Source organism: Magallana gigas, chromosome 6 (assembly GCF_963853765.1).
Source record: "Magallana gigas chromosome 6, xbMagGiga1.1, whole genome shotgun sequence".
In the NCBI taxonomy this organism is placed as follows: Eukaryota; Metazoa; Mollusca; class Bivalvia; order Ostreida; family Ostreidae; genus Magallana; species Magallana gigas.
The window spans coordinates 3,774,978-3,799,052 of record NC_088858.1 but is presented as its reverse complement, the minus strand read 5'-3'; the positions used below and the strand labels follow the sequence as shown (position 1 = coordinate 3,799,052).

The 24,075-nt window shown below is 35.8% G+C and overlaps 1 protein-coding gene across 1 annotated transcript; it reads left to right on the top strand.

Annotated features, from left to right (window-relative positions):
• The first annotated feature begins 196 nt into the window (after positions 1–196).
• Positions 197–18,740, top strand: LOC105339546 (nuclear pore complex protein Nup133). Its single transcript, XM_011445124.4, has 34 exons — positions 197–397; positions 1,911–2,032; positions 2,185–2,288; positions 2,566–2,790; positions 3,089–3,154; positions 3,295–3,405; positions 4,949–5,062; positions 5,291–5,350; positions 5,449–5,510; positions 5,735–5,802; positions 5,995–6,074; positions 6,246–6,348; positions 6,868–6,924; positions 7,170–7,251; positions 7,795–7,837; positions 7,932–8,036; positions 8,770–8,911; positions 9,197–9,306; positions 9,592–9,698; positions 9,952–10,054; positions 10,176–10,295; positions 11,876–12,019; positions 12,522–12,735; positions 12,862–12,995; positions 13,586–13,625; positions 13,715–13,839; positions 13,961–14,020; positions 15,078–15,153; positions 16,591–16,652; positions 17,003–17,059; positions 17,238–17,318; positions 17,792–17,859; positions 18,044–18,129; positions 18,232–18,740. The coding sequence occupies exons 1-34, from the start codon at positions 261–263 to the stop codon at positions 18,363–18,365; spliced, it is 3,402 nt and encodes a 1,133-aa protein (XP_011443426.3). The 5' UTR covers positions 197–260; the 3' UTR covers positions 18,366–18,740.
• Positions 18,741–24,075: the final 5,335 nt, after the last annotated feature.

Sequence of the window (24,075 nt, the reverse complement as noted above, 5' to 3'; positions counted from 1 at the left end):
CATAAGAAACGTATTTGCAACTAAGTTGAATCGAAAGCAAGATAACTTGTACATTGAAAGAAACCACACTGATAAATATCATAAGATCTAATTGCTCATAAATTTATAGTTATATCAGTTGGAAATATTATTTACATTTTCAACCAAAGAAAATCTCAATCATCCAAGGTTCATCTAAAGTCGTCGGAATGCTTTTTTGTACGCCTTAACAATATTGGACCATCTCGCGCCGCGCCGTAATTTTCGAAACCGAAATAAAAATGTTTAGTCCAAGAACTCCGTCTACTCGGGCCAGGTCGTCACCATATACGCCATCTGGAGTAACCCCGCGTGCCCAGAACAGACGAGTATCAAATATTTTCACTCCCAAAGGAAGACAATCATCGCTCACACAAAAGTGAGTCTCGTCAAAGAAATTTATGTCTCTAGTATCATCCATGTTATTTTCATTTCTCTTCACCATTTCCTTCCACAACTTAGTATACAATGCTAGTGATGATTGTCTTGTAAACTAAATCATTTTGTTGCTATGAACTGTAAGAGCTTGATTTCTTCTTTCCTTATTTGATAATTGGGTTGGGCTCGTCAACAGCCTTTGTTGACCGGCACAGGAATATTATTTCAGTCTTCATCTGTTCATCAAACACTGATATAGGAGATGACTTATGAGTTCATTGATCACCACCTCACATTAACAACAGAAATAATGATGAAGCAGAACAGAAGTTGAATCCAAGCCTCCTGAAGAATGTATGTTCGTTTGCCCTAAATCGTGTTTTCCTTTGATGCCGTTCACCCAAGTTTCTGTTCGCCTTAAGTCCATTCGCCCTTGATTCCATTCGCCCAAGATCCGTTTACCTTATTTTGATACAGGATTAATGTAGTGGTTTATTTTTCTATTTGTGTAATAATATATCTCTTCATATTTTTTAAATGATCAGAAAACAACACATTTATCAGCACCTTTACATAATGATAACAAAATCAATCAATTAGACCAATTACATTTTCTGAAGTAATAAAATGTATGACAAAAATATTGTATTGTTTAAACAGTTGAAATTAAATGAAATAAAGTGAATTAACTTAAAATGATTTATTAACAACAAGGAGTGAACAAGGTTTATATAAGGGCAAATGATAATTAGGGCAAACACCAATTAGAGCGAACGGACCTGGGGTGAACGGACTCAAGTGAACAGGTAGATAGGAAAAACGAACCTGATACCCCTCCTGAATATCTACCAACTGAGATTTCTAGCACCAGCTATTAAACCATTCTAACTGTTTTGAAAATTCTTTCCCCTAATTTGATCTAGGGGTTTCAGGGATTGGTTGTGGCAGCAAATGTAAAATAAAATGGAATGGAGACATGATGACCAACCATACTGGGATTCAAATCTAGACCTCGATGTGCGAATCTCTAGTTGCTCTACCAACTGAGCTATATCCGACACTTTTAAAAATTAGCATTGATTTTAATGTAATTTACCAAGATTTCTTAGAGTGTTTTGTCATATGCACTCTGGAGTTGTAATATATTCCTATAAGCAATTTACTGGATGAATGGAATATAATTTTATCACCTACAATGCCATAAATGTGACACTATGCCATGGTTAAAGCAACAAAATACATAACTTTTCATGCTTTGAATTTGGTTAAATTACATATGATTGTGTAACTGGTGCTTACATTTTTAAAATGAATGAGAAAATGCCATACCATTGTTTTTAATGAATGAAAAAGCTATGAATTAAAGAAAGCCAGGAAAATAGTTTAAAGGTATGACATACTGGTAAAGCATTTTCATGACGGGCTTAAACTGATTTGTACATACTCTATTTGTCTTCTTGCCAGTACTGATCACTCTTCCTTTATTTTTAGCATGTACATTCTTTATTATACAGGGGCATTCCCAACAGGTCGTTACAAACATCTCAGCTTATCGAGGAAACAGAAGGATATCGCATCGAAGGTTTTGGGACCCCACTCCCTGTACTTATCACAGAGGCACTGGCCTTAGCAGATAGTGAGTTTTAAGTCATAATAATATTTTTTCTTTTCATAAAAATCGAAAATAAAATATATTTCCATGCCTCATGAGTTTTTTTTCTAAATATCATTTCTGATATGAATTGCTATTGATGGTTATTTAAATAGATACGCTATCTTCTAATTTAGAACACACAGAGATAACTGTGAAGATTGACCAGTCTGGGTGGGCGTGGCTGGTTGGAGGAAGGAAGCTGTTTGTCTGGAGGTACAAAGGAGGACAAAGTACTCGGGTAACAGTCTTACCTCAGTTTGGTTAAGTTTATTTCGGTATTTCCACAATTTCTTAGTTGACAGTCAGCAATGTCTCTGGAATCACCCTATTTATAACTTTTAACTTAGTATATGCCAAGTTGTAAATTGCTTTAGTTTTCCTGACATTATCACTCCCCCCAAAATAGCTCTAATTATTAAAAGAGGGAAGTGAAATCATTTCTCCCTCAGCCTAGTATTGTGCACCAGGTGGTTGTAGGCATATACCGTATGGAAGTGCATTGTACTGTTTTCCAGACTGTCTTTTGTAAAGAACTAACGCTTCCACCGAGTGATCTGGCTCACAATGCTGACCGAGTCTGTGTCATCCCGAGTGTCACTGACAATCAGTCCGCTTCCTGTATTGCTGTGTCACCAGAGGGCATCGTCAGATACTGGCCGAACATCGCCTATGAAGGTTCATCCACAGAAATCAGCGCTGAGCTGCGAGGAGATGAATGTGCAAGTGTGGTTAACTTTGAGGTACTGAATGCATTTTCTGTAATCAAACAATTTGCATGGGCTTTAATACGCATTTGCATTATTTACCACTCTAAAGTTTTTATTTTTTGTACCTTACGTGCGTGGGTTTTTAAGTTTTTAAGCTTGCAATGTAACTAGTGTAAATTTCCTCCACACGTAAACAACCACTTTTGCAGTAATGTTTCTTCAGGAACTTGAGAATTCTAGTCTGCTTCCCAGCTCATGAGTGTTTTTGTTGCAATACTATAACAGATAACATTTGTGTACAATAAGTCTTACTAATTATCTCCATTTTCAGCCCTTTGGGTGTCTGCTGGCCACCACAACAAGTTCCCTAGTTCTCCTGTTGCCTATGTCAGGACAGGTAAGTTTACCTTTGTTCATTTCCTACATTGACAGAGAAACCATGCCTTTACATCGCCTGACTCATAAAAAACACTCATTCATTTAGTCAGTCAACACTGTTTTAAGACATTAAGAAGTGTTTTGTTTTTTTGTTTTCAGAATACACTGACATGCCATCCCCTGAAAGGATCACAAGGAATGTTCTCGGGAATTGGGAGGAGAATGTCTTCTTTTATATTTGGGGCTTCAACTCTTCAACCATCAGGGGCTGTAAGTGTGTTGTCTTTTTAACGTTTACTATTGCGCAACACAACTCTGAAGATTTAAGTAGGGCCCCGCAAGGATTTGTGGGTGCCCTATAGTAATCACTCTGTCCGTCCGTCCTTCTGTCCGTCCGTCTGTCACTCTTCCGTCCACAAATTTCCTGTTTTTTTCTAATAACTTTTTTTATGGTTGCCCAATCAAGTTCAAATTTGGTATGGTAGTTCAGTAGGCAGAAATACATATTTTGATGCTAAGTTTGGTTCTCTATGTCTTCTGGTTTGGAGCTGGGGTGGTGGGGTAGATTCCTAACTATGCATAAGAAGAATGGGCAAAGAAAGATAACTGCTGAGAATGAATGGGCAAAGAGAGATAACTGCTGAGAATGTTACCATTGTATACATGGAAGGCTGTGCAATATTTGTCCTTTGGGATTTTTTTTTTTTTTTTTATAATTTATTTCTTTTTCAAAGAAACAGACATGCAAAACAGACATTCAATCATACACACACACATACACACTTATGAATAAACACTGAAATTTATTATTTTGTGGTTACTTGCTTACATGGGAAAAAAATTAAGTATAAAAAAAATATTCATGATACAGTGTAATAAAAATAAATCAGATATCAGCAGCCAAGATTGTCCTTTGGGATTAATTAACCTTCCACAGGAAGAAAATCCTAAGCTTTATCTTTATCTGTCACATTGAGATTAATTACTGCACTGCCTGTGTCTGCAAATGAACTTTGTTTTGAAGTTAAGGTCAATTTTGAATGATGTGTAGTATTGTGTACATTCTTTCAAATATGGATTTAAAATATAATATTCATATTTTATTTTGGTTAAAATACCATACACAATGATTTATGATAATTTATTGAATAGAGGCAAAGCCTAGGTATCATTGCATTGGTATCAATTCTTTGTTTTTTTAACAAATTTTATTTCATCCCATGTTAACCCACTTTATCCCGTGGATATGACTCATTGCATATTTGTTTGATATCCCACAGGTGTGACTTTACAATGGGATTTGCGTAGGCATAATGAAGTAAAATAATGTAGAGTTTTATAAACAGTGTAAACATTGATTGCGGTGTATAAAACATTGGATAAATAGAATCTCATATGATTGTAGTATAATATGATTTTTATCCAATTTGTGTGTTTTATCCCCTCACTAAGGCTCAAGAAAAAAACACTTTAATTGTTGGATGAAAATCATATCCAACTAAAAATCACGAGATCCTATATATTCCAGTTCTTTACATCTTCTGCCTGGCATTTATTTTTCATCATTGTTAATATAAAGAGGATGGAATTCAAAGTTTTTTTCACTTCTCTATATTAATTGTCATAGCGGGGCCCTTCCTGACTGGTCAGTTTTCTAGTTTAATATATTAACTGTCACAGAGGTTTAAATCAAAAAGAAAGTAAGTCAGGCTACTGACTCAAAATAAAGTAGCTTTAGGTTGTAAGAGTTTTGCTTAGAGTTTGTTCTTGGTACTAAAAACTGACCTTGTTGGAATGTTTTCTCTGTTTGTAGCCATTACAAGCCATCGTCTGTGGGAAGTGTGAAGATGAGGATGAGAGGTCGTTCTTTGTGTTGTCAGGGACGCAGTTCCAGAAGTGGAATATATCTCAGCCCATTACAGAAAAGGTTTGTTTCAACATGACACCTCGCCCCAAAGTTCAAAAAATTTAATATGTTTTTATTTATTCTTTTTGATGGAATTTCAAAATGAGAATAAAAGTTGATGTAACTTTGATCTGTTATTATTGTGCAACCTCCATTATGGTTTAGTCCAGGATTCATTGGGTTTGCTCATCATCATTTTACAAAATTTGCATCGTGTAATTTATTAAATCAATCTGTCTCTTCCTCCAGCTTTTCTATCAGATCGATGTTGAGAGAATGTTCAGGGAATTTCTTTCCAAGAAGGTTTGGGTGAGTCATTGTGTATCTATATTACTGACCCTACAATCATTGAGCCCATACAGATTCCATTGGGTGTGAAATTAATGTCAAAATTTTCTCTCTTAAAGAACCAGGACTCGCGGCAGCTGACCCAGTTAAAGACCTGGCTGTTAGACATGCAGCCCACACAGTAAGTTGTCAGGGATAAGGTTCATGTACACCCCTCACGGCAGTTACTTAAAGTAATAAATGTATACATGAATTTATCATGGGGATGCTTGAAATTTTGTAATAAGATGTCCTCAAACAGGTCTTTTGGGGAAGGTAGGAATATTTGTAATAAATTTCACATTCCATTTTATGTTAACTATAAGATTTAGGTCTGATAAAATTTTCATCAAATTTTATTTACAGACATGGAGTTGTCTTTCTTGGTGCTGGAGTCAATATGGATGTTGATTTGACTGTACATTTTGGACTAGGTAAATTACTTAAGTTTTAAAAATGTAGGTTTTGGTAAAAAAAAAATCATTACATATCATTTTGAAAGATTCACGTTTGATTTACAGTTGTGCTAAAGTTAACATTTGCATGTACATAAGCTGTGTGATATATCAGTTGTTATGTTTCCTCAAAGAATACAATTTTTGATAACGGTTTATCTTTTGTTGCAGCTTTCCTGGATACTGATATCAATGGAACGCCTAATGAGTTGGAAAGTCTTATGATTCTGGAGCATCAGGATGTGTATTCGGTAAATTGCCTGTATTATTTCAACATCTACTACTGAATAACATAGCTAAACAATATTCGGGCATGTTTCTGTAATAATCTTTTACAAGACAAAGGGAAAGATACTTATATGTGTTCAAATAAGATCAGGTTTTCAAAAATAATGATGAGCTCTCTGTGGTTTGTTTGGCAGGAGGACTTTGAGTACAGCCTTCAGAAGCACAGGCTGTTACTGGCCGATCCTAGGTCAACCACAGCCTACATATACGACAGGGAACATGTACTATTTGTCCCAGGTAAAATAATAGCCTACATATACAACACAACCTTCAAATACAATACAATCTACATAAACAATACAGTCTGCATATACAACAGGTTTGTCCCAGGTATAACCTACACATAAAACACAATCTTCAAATTCAACATATTCTTTCTTTTGTAGTTTGTTATGTGATTTAATTGGCTAATAAGCCAGGTGTAAATTTCCGTACACCCAACTTGAGCCGTAGGTAAATAATGAAATGTCACAATGTATAAATGACATCACAATGCATTAGATGCATACATGGTTTATCTTGAAAGTAAAATACTCTCATATGACATGGGAAACAGATTTATTGGGTTAACATTGGAAATAAATTTGCTATTCAGGTTCAGTCAAGGGTGTACAGGGATTTACCACGGGTTGTATTCCATCTACCACCTTTTTGTCTGATCTACACCAAATGCTACAGGTCTATGCCACTCTGGAAAGACATAAGTCTATTGTCTATGCCATGTAAAAATTTCAATTCTTTGACTCGTTTTTATAGGTCCATCTACAGAAGTGATCAACTTACAACAGCCTGGGGGTCATATCCTTGGGGCAGGTAAGTTTCATACTGAAGATTAATAGCTAGATTCATTTTATTGGTCTGAAATGCCAAAAGAATGGGTATAGTATAAAATATGGAGCATTTTTTTTTTGTTCAAGGCTGAGTTGAAAGATAGCAAGAGTGTGAAATACTTTCTAGATGCAAGAATTACTGTTAAATTGATGAATTCTTTACAAGAGTTACATGTAGTTGTCTTGATACATGTACAAAGAATACATGATGAGAACTTTATTTCGCAGGAACCAGTGACGGGGCAGGGGTGTTCTTTTCTGGCAGTATGGGACTCTTCTCCATCAGCACCCCACAGCGCCAGGAAATCAGGTCAGGATCCTTTACCTCAAGTATTTGAACCAGGCTTTCTTTTCATACGATTTAGTTATATTTTATAACTTGGCAAATATCAACCAAATGTTTGGCCTGGTAGTGCCGTAGTTGGGGATGGGGTTCTTTTTTGGGACAGCTGTAGTTGTAGTTATTAATGCAGATGCAAAAATCGGTAGCTTCCAAAACCAGCAGGATTCAGTTTAGTAATGTTGGTTTCTGAATTATACTAGTTTAGACATTTTATCGGAAGTAAACTAAACTGACTGTTATTCTTATCACAACTTTATTTTGATATTTATAAGTGATAAAGAGATTCTTGGCACCTAATTTTCACCACAGATCCCTTGTAGATAATCTTAAAATAATTCAAAAGACATTATAGGATTGGTTTGTGGTAAAAAGACATGTACAGTGTATATGCGATGACAAACAAAGTTTTTGTGAAACCTGAGAAAAATTTTCTACAATATTTAAAGGACTACAGGTTGATTTCGTTAAGAACTGTTGTTTCCTGTATAAACTCTTTAAGTTGTCTTGTAGTATAATGGAGGAGCCCGTACAGGATATGACGACGGCAGACATGGTAAGGTGTACCATCTCCCCACGATGATTGGTATTGTGACATTGTACTGCTGGGCTGTAAGACTCTCAATAACCTACACCATTTCTGTTTGTAGTCAGTTCTGACAGCCAGCCATGCCAAAATGCAGGAATTGTCGATGAGTGAAGACAGAACAGCTCGTCTGAAGTCAGCATTCATCGCCACAATGCGAGGCAATATTGTAAGTCCACTCATTTTGCATCACCACAGTGATGGACATTAATCAAAATATGGAGCATTAGTGCAGATCATCTTTCGCTAGTACTAAGTGTCCAATGGTTGAACAATATAGTAATTCTGATCTCATAAGTCATAATTATAAACTATCTTAATGTGTGGCAGTATTATAAATCAATATTGCCTTAGATTTTATGTCCCATTGCAAGACAATATTGTAAATCAGATATTAATAATAAAAGTAATCTAAATGAAGGGCATTACCATGTTCAATACACATCATCTAAGTATAGGATGACATTATATAAATAGTGCCTGTTTGGGAGGGTAACAGTTGAAATTGACACCCCGAGGAAACCATAAGATTGTCAACCGACGCGAAGCGGAGGTTGACAATCGTGTTCGAGGGGTGTCAATTTCAACTATTATCTTCCCAAACTGGCACTATTTAAACTATTATACTGAATGTCTTAATATTAGAGAATTTTTTACTGCTTTTATATAGAAATGACGTGAATTCTACGGGGAACCGTACGCGCATAATTTACGTGCATGTAACAATTCGTTGTGTTACCCGTTGCTAAGTGTGTTGCTAACGCTGAAGGTAATAGAACGGATTATCAACTGTGTCTAAACCAATCAGAATTCAGTATTTAACATGAAAGTATAATAATGTAAGTTGGTTCTCCCTCAACATCATTATTTTCATGCATTTAAGTGTTACTGTGTGTTTGCAGGCTGCTGCCCAAGCCACTATTGAGGAGTTATTTCCCCTGGATGAAGTATCCACAGACTTGGATCAGACAGTTGTCTCCCTTGATAAGGATCTGGTGGATGATTTCCCGGCTTCTGATCCCCGCTGGGCCGAGTCTAGGCAAGGTGAGATTCAGATTGAGATTTACCTGCCTTAAATCAAGGAGAATGTTGATTAAAATTGAATTAAACAAAAGAAGTTCTAGTGATTTCTTGTAAAGTTCATGGTAAAATTCCTGATTGTGGTATATGATTTCCTTGGAGTGCTGCAGGCTATCCATGTTTTATGCTTTCTGATGCTGATTTGTAAACATCAGTATCAGTATCACATTAGCATATCTGTCTATGTATTTATTGTGAATGCTTTGGATAGGTTTATTCTGTAAATCTGATTATAAAATTGTTTGTCAGATGCCACAAGTAGTACCACCTCTCTCATCATCATCAACCAACTCAATGACAAACTCCGAGCTCATGAGTATGTCATCAACTTTCTGAAAAAGATGAATCTCTGGGAGCAGGTCAGTTAAAGTATCAAGGGAATTCCGATGTTAGTAATTACCTTACGGCTATTTTTTTGAACTATACAAAATAGAGACCTCTTAATAATTGGTCTTAGAGACTGGTATTATCCCAGGTCATTAATTAAGTTTTCGCTCAAATTAATCATAATGGTTATAGTATGTGTTTATGCATTTGGTGAGGCTTTACTCTTATACAGGAGCTTAACTTTTTTCAGTGTAAACTTTGAAAATTTGTAAATTATGAACAGAGAAAGCTGACCATTTGATAAATGTTATTTTTAGCTTAAGCAAGTGACGGTACGAGGCACGAGGATGCTAACAAGACATGTGATGTGTGAGCACGCAGAGAAACTACAGGCAGCCATAGCCCTGCGACAGTTACATGGGGAGTGAGTATCGCTCAAGATTGCTACATTCATAGCTCAAAATGCGTTCATTGTTGTCATTTGTAGAATGAAGTTCAATGAACAGAACAAAAAACAGTTCATGATTATATACATGCATATGTAGTTAATTGACAGATGATTCAAAACTTTAGTTAAGAAGATTTTGTGGATATGTATAAATGCACCCCTTCACTGTCATTATGACAGAAGATTTCACTCTGTCTGTTTGACTGCATGAATCTACTAAATACCGTAGGTTCAGCGGGATTGTAGATGCTGCCATTAAGAAGGTGCTAGAGCAGAGACAGGACGTCAATGTCTCCCACAACCTGACCCCACAGGACGTGTTTTACCGGGAGGTAAGTCCACCACTTGTTACTGGTGAAGGTCGACTTAATGTCCACCATTGTTAATGTTTAATGTGTGAACTATTGCCCATCCATGGCCATGTGTGATTGTTACCTGTGTTACCTGTGGTAGGTGTCCCGGATACAGGAAGTGATGGAATGTTTGTTGGAGTACCAGGAGGAAGTCCTGTTGGCTGATGTCACGGTAACAGAAATCCTGACCGTCATCATATCGATCAACACCATCGTAGAGGTACGTCGTACTGCAGATAGAAGTGTGTCATCAAATATGCATTTGGGTGCAAAACACAGTTTTATGTATGATGTTATTGGGACATTATCAGATACGGGGCAAGCAAACCTGACTCCTATAAAGAAATGTAAAAATTTGTTACATATATTTCTATATATATCAATGATAAAATGATGAATTTTGTTAATATTAAAAGATAAAACATTTATCAATTAATAATAGAGTTTATTAGACACTGAAAATATTGGGTAAATATAGGAGATCAAGCCTCATTGCACTACACCCAAGCATTTTTAGCTCCCCCAACCAGCAAACTGCAAACAAATCAGCCATTTCAAGTTCTACATGCATTTCACAGAGCAAGTCTTACTGTCTTTTAGGGTACATTTGTCAGCTTTTTAAAGTGCTCTATTACCTGCTACTCAAGTCATATGAAATCAGATGTTTATGGAGTTAACCTCTTCTATATCAGAAAATTAAATTTAAAAACATTTCTGCATATATTTTTCATGTATTCTAAAGATAAAACTCTATTCTATGCAATTGAGAATAAAAAAGATTTGATTTTCACTTATACCACCTAAAAATAGCAGAAAACTATCCATAAGTCTCTTTACTGGGAAAAACCCCCTAGGAAACCTATTTAACTACCTTTGTTGACAACATGTATGTAAATGTATATATGCAGAAGATACGTTGATGTTTCCGATAAATTGATTTTTAATAATATATAGAGAATGGATTCATTATCTATCAAATTGACAGTACATGTACGGTACATACATGTACAAGTGAATCTCGATAACTCGAACTTCAGGGGACCATGATTAAAATTCGAGAGATCAAGAGTTCAAGAGATCGAAAGTTGAAAAAATCCGGAAATATTTGTTCCGGTCATTTTAGTGCTAAAATTATGGTACCCAGAAGTTTGTATTTATAACATGGAAGGATAGTCTTACATGATTCCATTCGTATTTTCTGCTACATTACTTCAATTAAACAATACAGAACTTAGTTGTGTTGTTATTAAGTGGGGGTTTTTTCACATTAAAAAACTTCAAAGTATATTACGATTTCTTTATCACAGAATATTTTAAGTAATGAGAGGTTTAATATACTGTATTTTTCACAAGTTGTTGAAACAAATAGATCAGTTACAAATTACCTATCTACCCTTTGAAGGAAGCAAGGAGTAAGGTCCCTTACGTAATCAACCAGTTAACACTACCACGCTAGCCCCCAGGCGTTCACTCGACCTTCCAGGTATGGTCCACGCGGAGCTATAATTATACACTTGATTGGCCGCCTTTGTACATGGCAACCACTTCGAGTTATCAAGAGTGAAAAACAATGAAATCTGTATAATGGGACCCAAGATTTACTTCAAGAGATGAAGAACTCCAAGAGATCTGAGTTCGAGAGATCAAGAGTAAATTTGTTTAGTTATGTAGAGAAAAAATTGGGACTGTGATTTCACCTCGAGAGATCAAGAACTTCGAGAGATCGAAGTTCGAGCCATCGAGTGTCACCTGTATATTAAATGTATTGAACAATTTGTAACTGTAATTTGATTAAAACAGGAAATGCTACACAAAGCTTTACAGTATCGTCAGACCAAGTCTGCCATGTATGATTGTGAGGCACCAGAGGAAGAAAACCCAGAGTACATTCCCTGGACCTCAACAGGAGGCGACCGAGGGGTCAGAACACTCCTACTGAAGCAGGTAAGCTTTGCAATATGTTCGACATTTTTAAAAGTACATGTAATTATCATCTTATTTATCTTATTAAATGTGATAATTTGATCCTCATGCTCTGAAATCTGCTGATTCACACAAGAAACAATATAAAAAGGGAAACACATATCTTAAATAACTTTCAAGGGGGAAAACCCGGAATATTTTATCTTGGCAGTGTTTTAAACTCATCAAAAAATTAACTAGACACCCAGTGCTGACGCCTGGTGTAAGTTGTCAGCCCTGTTAAAATTCAACCAGCCCGAAGAAAAAAGTTGATATTTGTTTAGTTTATCATTAGCATGTAAAACCTTAAAAAAAATCTGTTTTTCTGTTTTGTTTCCCGAGATCCTTGACATGGAGGGTGTGGAGATGTTACATCCAGTTGTAGTTTGTTAAAACACTGAACAATACTACATTAAAGGTTCTGTAATACTCTAGTGAGATAAGATACGGAACTATATATATAGAAGGTCATGACCTGTTTTAGTTCAATACGACTATGGAGATGGTCCTTCCCGAAGTCCGCGACACAGAGGGCCTAGAAAAGATCTACAGACAGCTCGCCTCCATTGCTGACATCATTCTGGATGGCTATGTAGGTCAGTTGGAGTCGCTGAAGGTCAAGGTCAACCGACAGCAGCACTACAACGAACTACAGCGGCGCTACGAACAGGACAGGCAGCAACTCATCATGCCCCTCAGTGAGTTCTAGAACCTGCAAGGCTGTCATCATCATACAGATATTTTATTTTTTCTTGAATGTCATTACTAATTGAAGCTCTTAGAATTGGATCCTCTGTATAAAACTTCAACTCCTTTTGTTTTAGTGGAGGGAAAACAGTATGAATTGGCTGCATCTCTGGCGGAGAAGTACTACGACTTTGAGATTCTGATTCAGCTGTGTGAGGTGTCGGACAACACAGACAGGATAGAGAAATACCTGAGACAGTTCTCCGACAAAGTAAGTCTGGCTGGTTTTGGGTTTTGGGATTGTTGGTAAAAATTTTGGAGTTATGTTTTATAAACATAAAACATTAGGCTGTATATTCTTTTTTGGCTGAAAGCAGCTTCCACTAAATCAAGCACATCCCTTAATGTCATTCATATATGTATGAGAATAAGTGCATCCAGAAATACACTAATTTCAAATCCACGCTAAATTGTTTAAAAACCGATTTCTGTTAAACATTGTACACACCAAATATAATATGTTTACAGTATCACATTGATATTGTTCTGTATGTTGTCTGAGGGAATATGATACATATCATTTCACTGGGAAACATTACTAGAGTCAGCTAGTTACGATAAGAATTAAATTTCACAAAAGCCATAAGAAAGAGAGCAGCCCAGACATCACAAACTGCAGACACTGCCTTCAACATTGCATCAGCAGACATGAATTTAGGTTTAGGAGGAGTGTTGTTTGTAGAATATAGAGACAATTTTGTTTTTAAAAAGATCTTTTGCTAGTGTTGAGCATTATGTAGAGATGTAAACATGTATATATATGACAGTGTGAGTTACAGAATATCTGTGGTTGTTTTCCAGGGTTTTGCCAACTATCTCTACACCTGGTATATGAAGGAAGGTAAGTAAACGAACTATATTTTGATTTTATCTTTTTCACCAGTTTCCAGTTATCCTGTAAAGCATAACTTGTTTCATTTTGACACACAGGAAAAAGAGGAAAGCTGCTTGCTCTACCAATAAGTCAACAGAGGGAGCTAGGGAAGTTTCTACAGAAAGAAGATATCAAAACCCTGAGTTGGCTCCACAACATACAGACAGACAACTTCTCTAAGGTAACACACATCTACCTGTATATACAGGTGTATGACGATAGACAGGTGTATAGAGAAATAGATGAAATTACAGCAGAAAATTCTCTACATGTAGATGTGATCACATTGTGTTTGTTTCCAGGCTCATCTCACTCTGTTGGAGCTGGCCAGAATGGAGCAAGGCTCTCTATCCAAAAAGAAGGTACATGTACCGGTACTCATTATTTGTTTATAAAAATACATGCATCATATACTGTAATTTTAATGATGATCTAATTTTCACTTTTCTTGTGATCACTTTTACATTGCAAATTATTGAATACACAGAAATTATTTCTATAGGATAACTTTTTAAATTGCAAAAGATATAAGCAAATGTGGAAGTAGGCATATGTGCATGTCATATGTTAAAGAAGGTATAGGTATGTACATATCATGTTAAAGTAGATATGATTATGTACGTGTATATGTACATGTATACATTTTTAGGTTTGAAAAGTAAAGAGAAGGACATTATCTTGATGACGTGTTCCTGATTTGAACAGAATAAATAATTACGTACAGAACAAGAACTATACTAACAGTGTTCTGTCTACCTGTATTTTACCTGTATTTTTAAGTCACCTGCCTTACTCAGCTGACCTTTATCTACACGTATATATGTGTATTTCTGGACATTTGTCGTTTGAAAAAATTGACATTTTCAGCATCTCTGAAACTTGACTAAAGGACTACAGTATGTGTCAGTTAAAGTGTTTTTATGACCAAAAAAAAACAGAGTTCAAAAACATTATTGTAAGAAATTGAGATTTATGTAACTTTCTATTTAGTTTTATGTTAAAAATATCTGTATATGATGATTTTGAAAAAAAAATTAAAATAGGGGGCAGAAATTAGACCATATTTCTGACTCCTGGACATCCAGCAGACAAAATCAGTACATTGTTATGATGAGCAACACCTTTCTACCAAAGAATGAAACTTGTGAATGAAAATATGCCCATACCTGTAGTAACTTTTGGTTAATTAATATGATTAAATGATGACGATTGGGTAAGCTGACACATTACTCAGAAATTTACAGCTTGATTATAGATTGTAGACTTTGTAATAACTGTTGGGCGTATGTAATAGTTTATGCAACTTCTGTTTTTCATTAAAATGTCTTACTTTTCCATATTTGTACAATGACAGGCACCCACACATTTTTTCTTCAAAGTTTAAAGAGTGGGAAATGACGTGAATATTTTGTTTTGTAGACACTGTTAAGTCTGAGTAAATTGGCAGGGCTGGCAGCTGATCCTGATAATGGAGATATTGACAGCAATATATTGGGTAAGAAAACTGTGTGGTAGGGTATTATCAGACAGGATTATTATCTAATTCTCCATAGAATGTCTGGAAAAACATTGCTGATGCTATGTAAACACACCTACACTTTACTTTGGATACATAGAATACTGGTATCTTTTCTATGAACCCATTAAACCCCGTAAAAATACATACCTATATAAGTAAATATATTGTTGCGTTGGTCTTTAAGGTACTTCACTACACCGAGACTTATACTTTTTTAAGACACTACGTCACAAGATGGCGATTTAAATGTTTTGTTAAACTGTTTGTATCAATCGATTCAGATGTATATTGTAATAGCTCAGTGGTTAAAGTATAAGGCTTGTGAATTGCAGGTCATGAGTTCGAATCCGCCTGGGGCTTTTGTTCATGTTTACTGAATGAAATTTTTGAAAATATCATTTTTTATCTAAAATTGCACATTTTTTCGCCTATTTGACATATATACTTCTTATCCATCATGCTATCTATCATAATCGAGTAATTTTCTGCTGATTTGAGAGAATATTTCAAGGTGTAGTGAGGAACCTTAACAGTTTCTGCTATTACTAACTACCAAGCAAATCCTTACCAAATTTGGTTACATGACTGACATGTACATGTAACTTGTAGGGAGAGGAAAAGATTTATGAATTTTGTTACTACACTATGTACCAAGTTTCTGGTTCCACCACTTTTTGTTTTATATATTGATAATCATGATTTTAAAAAGTCCAGATTATATGTTTTGAAACGCCCCCTCTACCGCTTCAGGTTTCAATACACAACCAAAAAATAGAAAGTCTACAGGGATTTTGCTTTGCAAAAGACATTAATGTACCCCGAATGATAACGTAAAAAATTTGTGCGAGGTGTCTCGAGTACTTCAGATTGGAGAAAAGATGTAAACATTTCCCTTGATGAATCTCCGTACGATGTTTGTTTATGTTCCATTGAAATTCTGTAGGTGAATACAGATGATGTAGCAATAGCAAAAATCTTGGGTTTTTTCCCTTTTATTGATTTAAATTGTACTTCGTTGACAAGTATGTTTATTTCAGTCAAAAAGTGATGGAAACAATAATTTGGACAGACCATAAATACTGAGCAATTATGTAAACAAGTGTCTTGAAAAACTTATATAAACAAAAAAAAAACGTCTTGGTATTGGTATGTAGAGTATTTAATTCAGGATTATTTCAATATGGGCAATTTTGATTTAACCAATCTGTTACTGTAAAGAGATGAGAAGCTGATACTGGGAATATTAAATTTTACTTCAAAATGAATATTTTTTATTTGGATTTTAAACTGTACTGTGTTTTTACAACATAATGAACACCTCTGATTAGATGAGTGTTTCTGTCATCTTTACACCTTGTTTGAATTATGAGATCTAGCTTTATTGAATTGACTTCATTTCTCTGTATCTTACAGACATCAATGAAGAGCAGGAATTAATCGCCCACCAGCAGCAGTTACCCGCCCTTGTCATAGAGGTGAGGCTAGTGTTACAGCTCGAATGTATTAACATTACTGGATGTTATAATTTTACACAAAATGGAGTTGTTTCCCATCAATTTAAGTATATAACACTAGACAGCCTTGTATGTCGCTTCTGTGGTATATTTTAGGATCTATCTATGTAATACATTTGAGGTGTTTTTCCAAGCTCTGCCAGAAAGGCTCGACAAGTTGCAGATGGCTAGTGTTAATGTCATATACAGTTAAAATGTACTAACACAGTCATAAAGTTAACCTTTATATTCTAATATACACCACTTTTGTACAGTATTAAAATGTTTGTAGAAATTTTAAGGTTTCCAAATAACCAAGCTTGATTTTGTAGAACCTGAAGATGGAACCTGACAACATGGCAGTTCTCTCCCCTGTCCAGTTGATTGAGGTATGACTCTATATCTTCTTATTGTCATTAGTAGATGTCATATAAAACTCTCCCCTTCCTCAGCTACATTTGTTTGTAATGCAAATTTGGAGAAGCACTCTAACATCAAAAAACTGTTCATTTTTATGATAATTTACTTTATAAAGATTCTGAATTATTGTTTATTGAAAAATTTCAGTTGTACATCTCTGGAACAAACATAGATGCAACAGAATATGATTTCAAGAAAGCTTTGGATCTCCTTCGGTATATAGACAAGGTAATAAAAGCTGACTTGGTTTATAAGCCACAAGAATTTTCCATTGTCATCTATCATCATCTTTAGTCCATCATTAATTGAAAAATCAAAATTATGGAACTTTTCGAAATGATGCAGACATTTCAACTTCATGTCATGTCAAAAAATAATATTACTGTGTGCATATTTGTAACAGATAGGGAGACCTGTAATTATGAAAGTTATGACTGGACCGTAATGCCAAAATTGTAATCCATCTTATTATTCTAAATTTTTAGGATATAGAAAATTGGATAAATTTATCCAAAAATCGTAAGGTTTAGCAGATTACATTATGTCATATGTTGGTGACTGATCTCTTTCTTTTCTTACTGTTACACATTTTCACCTGGTTGATAAATGTTTCAATATCCCCTGGTCCCCTTGGTCTCTGTCTTTTCTTATTGTTGCATGGATTCACATGGTTGATAGATGTTTCAATATCTTGACTGTAGACTGACCAGACAGTGGACTATGAGAGTCTGAGGATGCACATCTGGGCCCAGTCCATACTCAGAGACAGGTAAGTTAGTCAACAGGTAATAATGAATACTACTTGTAATGGAGGGAAGGGGTTACAACAATAAAATTTGATTATTATTGATATTTGATTTGTAATTGACAAACGCTGTATTGATAGAGTACACAATGCCTTTGGTCAGTACACAGCACAGTCTAACATCTTTTTTATCTGTTATCTATTTTAGCTGGCAGCAGGATGATTCAGTAGATGTTATGGAAGCTATCATGAACACAGTATTCTTCAAAACAGTGGACCTAGCTTACAAAGAAGGTAAGGACACCCCCAGTGTATAGAGAGTGGTTACAATTTGTAGCAAGAATTGAGATTGATTTCTGTATTATATATTATAAATTAAAAATGATTCTTTTTCAGGAGTTGATGTAAAGACATTTATGCCAGGACTAAAGAGCATATTGAATTGTGAAGAACTTGGTGACTTGAAAGATTCTGCCAGTTTTCAGTATTTGATCCAAGCTGGTTATGAACACATAGGACAGGTGCTGTGAAATGTGCAAGGAAAGGTTGAAAGTGAAAGTTTTGATTGGAGTAACAGAAGCTGTGATTGGTTGTTAGTGACAGTAGCTATGATTGGTTGACAGTGATAGAAGTTATGATTCAATGACAGTTACAGAGGCCATGATTGGTTGTTAGTGACAGTAGCTATGAATTATGTATCAGAAGAAATGCTGGATGATACTTAATTGTATTCCAGATCTGAGTCTGTCGTAAGAAAGAGAACCTCTTGTCTCCATCTCATCAAAGAGTTTATTGCCTTCTACATCATCAGTGTTGTCTCCGAGTATGTAAGGAGTATGACCCACACAAAAATCATACCTGTTTTTTGTATAAAATGTTGTGAAATAAAATGTTATATGATCAAATCTTAAGTAGTGAATTGAAAGCTAACACAAGTTTGATATGTTGTCATCAAAGGAGAAAAGTGTATTCTTGTTTAGACGTAATTCACTCACTCATTCCTCTCTACACCGTCAGGTGCTTGAGGTGGCTACAAGGGATTTCCCCCTGGCTCGGTCTGCAGCTTGAGGTGCTGTCTCCATGGTCAGGCCTCTGCTTTTCAGGTCTTCAAGAGCAGTTCGTCTCCATGTCTCCTTTGGCCGGCAACTGGAGGGGAAATTTTTACATAGGAATACTGTATACAGGAAAATATTTGCCCCCATTTTATTTTCGCCCCTTTTGCCCTCGTTGTCAGAGGGCAAATTTAAGACTGTGCCAATTCTATGTTGCTTAAATACTTCTGTTAACACAACTGCATCTGGGCGAATTCAAGACAGGGCAAAATCGCTTGCAAGTGTAAAAGGGCAAAAATTACATAGGGCGAAAATAACCCTGTATACAGTATGAGACATCTCTTCACCAGAACCAAGGTTTTCTTTCAGATCTATAAGTATATTAAATTAAATTTAATTCTTTCAAAAGTAGGATAGGGGTTCTAAAAATTAATCGATCTGACTGAAAAAAATGCATATATTTTTCAATGAAAATTAAACTCCAATGTACTCCCATACACACAGACATATATATCTCGCGCGAATGGATGGGTTTTAAGAGCCTTTTTAAGGTGGAATAACACACTTGGAAAAAGTTACTCAAATTAACTGTAAATTATTTGATTATGAAAGATATAATGATAAATAAACTATACAAATGTCAAATAAGCGAAAAATATGCATTTTTGGGATAAAAAATGAATATCTAAAAAATCAATTTAGTAATTAACAACAAAACCCCTGCGGGAATCGAACTCGGTATGTACGGATCACAAGCCCGACACTTTATCCACTCAACTATGAAGTAAGTTACATGACGAAGTCGATAAAATTCTTTTAATAAAGCAAAATGTCGTTTTGATCTGAGGTCAGCCATTTTATGACGATGTGTTCGGAAAGCTTTTTTTATCGTTGCTAAGTATGTAATAAATCCAGAGGTGCTCGATTAAAAGTTCACGAGACTTCAATGAGATTTGTTCAGTTCCTGTGAAATTTCGAGCGGAAGTAAATGTTTTCGCATAATATTCTCAAAATACCTAAGTACTGGTCGTTTTTCATATCATATCCTACTTTGATTTATGTTAAAACATGAAAATCTTTTAAGATGTATGTTTTATTTCACCATCTAGCGGTTATTTAAACTGATGAAATTCAGAACAGCGTTATCGTTCGTGTTCAACCACGTGTAGAGTGGTTGAAAATATAAACATTGGGTTGCTTAATAAAACCATAGCCGTGTTTGATGCTTGTTGTGTGCAATACCGTGTTAAAAATAATGCTGTTGTCTGTTTTGCATAAAAACTTAGTATATCGAGCCATTTTCAATTAACATCCTGCATAAAATAGTATAGTCTGTTTCAATATTGATGTTATTACTAGGTCAGGCGCGGATCGAAAATTAACCCTTCGGTCAGGATCTCTACTAAGCATGTTAATTGTTGGAACAGCAGAAAAAAACTATTTTTTGTATTGTCACATTATGCCCCCTTCGAAGAAGGGAGGGCATATTGCTTTGCTGCTGTCTGTCGGTCGGTCGGTCGGTCGGTCGGTCGGTCCACCAACAGTTTCCGTTCATTTTCTTTGCACAGGATAGACATATTGAAATGAAAATTGGTATATAGGTTTATCGTGATTGTTCGATATTGGTTATGATCGAGCAATTTTCGACAGAGTTATGGCCCTTGGACTTAGAAAAATTCGAGTTATTTGCAGTTTACGCTCATTTTCTTCGCAGAGGGTGCACATATTAATATGAAATTTGGCATACAGGTTTATCTAAATAATATCTAGGTCAAGATTGATTTTGGGTATGATAGAGCAATTTCTGACAGAGTTATGCCCCTTGGACTTAGAAAAATTCGAGTTATTTGCAGTTTACGCTCATTTTCTTCGCAGAGGGTGCACATATTAATATGAAATTTGGTATGCAGGTTTATCTAAATAATATCTAGGTCAAGATTGATTTTGGGTATGATAGAGCAATTTCTGACAGAGTTATGCCCCTTGGACTTAGAAAAATTCCAAATATTTGCAGTTTACGTTCATTTTCTTTGTGGATGTTTCCAAGGGAGGAGGGGGGGGGGGGCATAAGTGTTTCACAAACATCTCTTGTTTCTATAACATTCGCAGGAGTGAATATGGTGCCCTCTTTTGAGACAAGTTAAAACTTTAATAAGCAAGTTAAAGACCTTTTTCTCAACAAATGCTTGTAGAGTGGACACTGATGACCTTATATTTTTCAGACTTTTAAATCTTGAATGTAATTTTGCAGCTGCGCAGTTTAAAATGATTAAGAAATGCATTGTTCCGCTTTTGTATGCATAATTTACATACAAAACAGCATGTATAGAGCCTCTTATTAATTGGGTTTTTTTTTACATTTTGACAATGTTTTAGTCAGTTTTTGGTAGATACAAGCGAGTTCATGAAATGTTTACACCTTTTTCCTCAAATGTACAAGGTGGCCACACATTCCCCGTAATATTTTGAATCGAGAGCCCTTACTCCTCTTTCTGGCCTCGTCAACAATCAAACTGTGATGTGGCTATTACATAATAGTTCATCCGGGGTCCTCGTACCTCTTGTATAATATGTCAGTCAAGAGTAGGAAATTATTTCATATAAATTCGCCGAAAAACAGAGAGCTTCCTATTTACATTGCATGCCAATCCCTTACAGCGAATTACAGAATACTAGTTCCGGTAGAGTTTTTAATAGCTTGCTGTAATAGATTGCTCAATAGAGTATACAATTAATTTGGTCGGCAAGATACCACATCAGGTTTAAATCTAGGTTATGTGTTTACTCAGGTATGACATCAATAAAGTGAGTTGCAGTACCCGCAAAGTTATTTTTTACAAGATAAACGATAGGATAGGATTCACGCACGATAGGATAGGATTTACGCACGATAGAACAGTATACACGCACGATACGACAGGATTGATACACGATAGGATAGGATAAACGATGTTAATGATAAACGTATTATCCCTTTTCAACGATCTGTAAATCTAGTAAAAATTTGCTATTTTTGAGCTTTTTTGGTTGGGTATATTTTTTTCTATGTAATCTATAATATTATTTCTATAATAGTTTGAACTAATCTTAAGCAGTCTCGGCACAAAAATACCCTATTTTGAGGCAAAGTGACACGATTAATGCGCGATTTAGACTTTTTCTCAACAAATGGTTGTAGAGAGGACATTAATGAACCCTCTTGATATTTTTTCAGATATTTAAATCTTCAAAATAAGTCTGCAGCTGCGCATTTCGACAACTCTTCTGGGTGATTAAAAGGCATAGCTTTATTCTTGTATGCATACATGTAATTCGCATGAACATCAACTTAAAGAACCTCATATATATTGGGGTTTTTTATATTTTGCAACAGTTTTGCTAAGCTGTGGGCAGAAACAAGCCAAAGCCAAGCTATTGAAAACTTGACTGGTACATGTATTTAGTAATTCGCTGTAACACCATCCCTATTTTAACTTAGTTTTAAGTGTGTGCTGCTTAGTTTTAAGTGTGAAATTCAAGGGAACGGATCAGCTTGTACACTCTGTCGTTATCAATGCATCAATGAGCTGAATAAATATTGTGTTAACTTCACTTGGTTTCGTTTTCGTATAGGTTGCGCTATCTGCTGGCGACATTTCAATTAATCAGTAGCACGGCATACAACTAAATGTATAATATAAAAGGTAAAGATGGAATAACACACCTAGAAAAAGTAACTCAAATTAACAGAAATTTTTTGATTGCATATGCCTCGACCCCCCCCCCCCCCCCAGGTCAAACTTAAATAACCGTTGGACACCCCCCCCCCCAAAAAAAAATACCCTGAAAAATTTTTCTGGATTCGCGCATGGATACCCACGGCCAATCCTCTTAACGAATATCAAAGGTCAATATCTCTAAAGGATAACTAAGGTTAATGTCACAGCTATCTCGCTTACGGATATCCACGACCAGTCGTATATACGAGTATCCACGACCAGTCGTACATACGAATAATATCAACGACCAGCCTTACATAAAAATATGAACGGTCAGTCTTACATTTAGATTGCAATGGCCTATCCCACAAACAGATATCTCAGAATACTGATCGACCCTGGGTCAGTTTACCTCCGTAGAAATTTGACCCCCGGGTCAATATTCTACAGGGGTCACTTTTCGTCATTACACCGGCATATCTCGCTCGCTGATATCCATGACAGTCTTACACACGAATATCCACGACCAGTCTCACATTCAGATAGTCATGGCCCGTCCTACAAACGGATATCTACGGCATATCTCGCTTACTGGTGTTTGCCGGAATATCCGAAAGTGAGACTGGCCGAGGATATCCGAATGTGAGAAAGTCATAAATATTATTGTGTAAGACTGGCCGTTGATATTCGTTCGTGAGACTGGCCATTTTTATCCAAAACTGAGACTGGCCATTGATATCCGTATGTAAGACTGGCCGTGGATATCCAAGTGTGAGACTAGCCGTAGATATCAGCAAGCAAAATACGCGGTAAACACCAGTGAGCGAGATATGTCTTAGATATCCATCTGAATGTGAGTGGTCGTGGATATTCGTATGTTGGATATCCGTATGTAAGACTGGCCGAAGATATCCATGTGTGAGACTAGCCGTGGATATCAGCTAGCAAGATACGCAGTCAGTCTCATTTACATACACATATTCACGGCCTGTCTCACATACTGGCTGTCTCACATACAAATATCCATGGCTTGTCTGACATACAAATATCTACGGCTTGTCTTACATACAGATATCCACGACCTCTGTTACATACAGATATTCCAGCCAGTTCTACATACAGATATCCACGACCATACATAAAATACATATATCTACCGTCAGTCTCGCCTTACGGATATTGATTTGAACAAGATTACGTGAGATTGGCTGCGAGTTACAACAGAGACCACACTTTGAATTACAGGACAATTATCTATATTTCTTTTGATATTCAACTAATTTTTTATGGACGAATTGCAACTCTTTGTTAAGGGTTGGTTTGGTTAGCATAGCCACCTCACTGTCACTTTTATTTCTATACTCTTTGTGTTTTTCGCTTGGGATTTATACCCTATTCCAATATAGACTTTCTTTGATATCAATTAAACCCGCCCACTGATCTTGTCGGCATTTTTTGCACACTTACGAAGAAATCAAACAAATACCAGA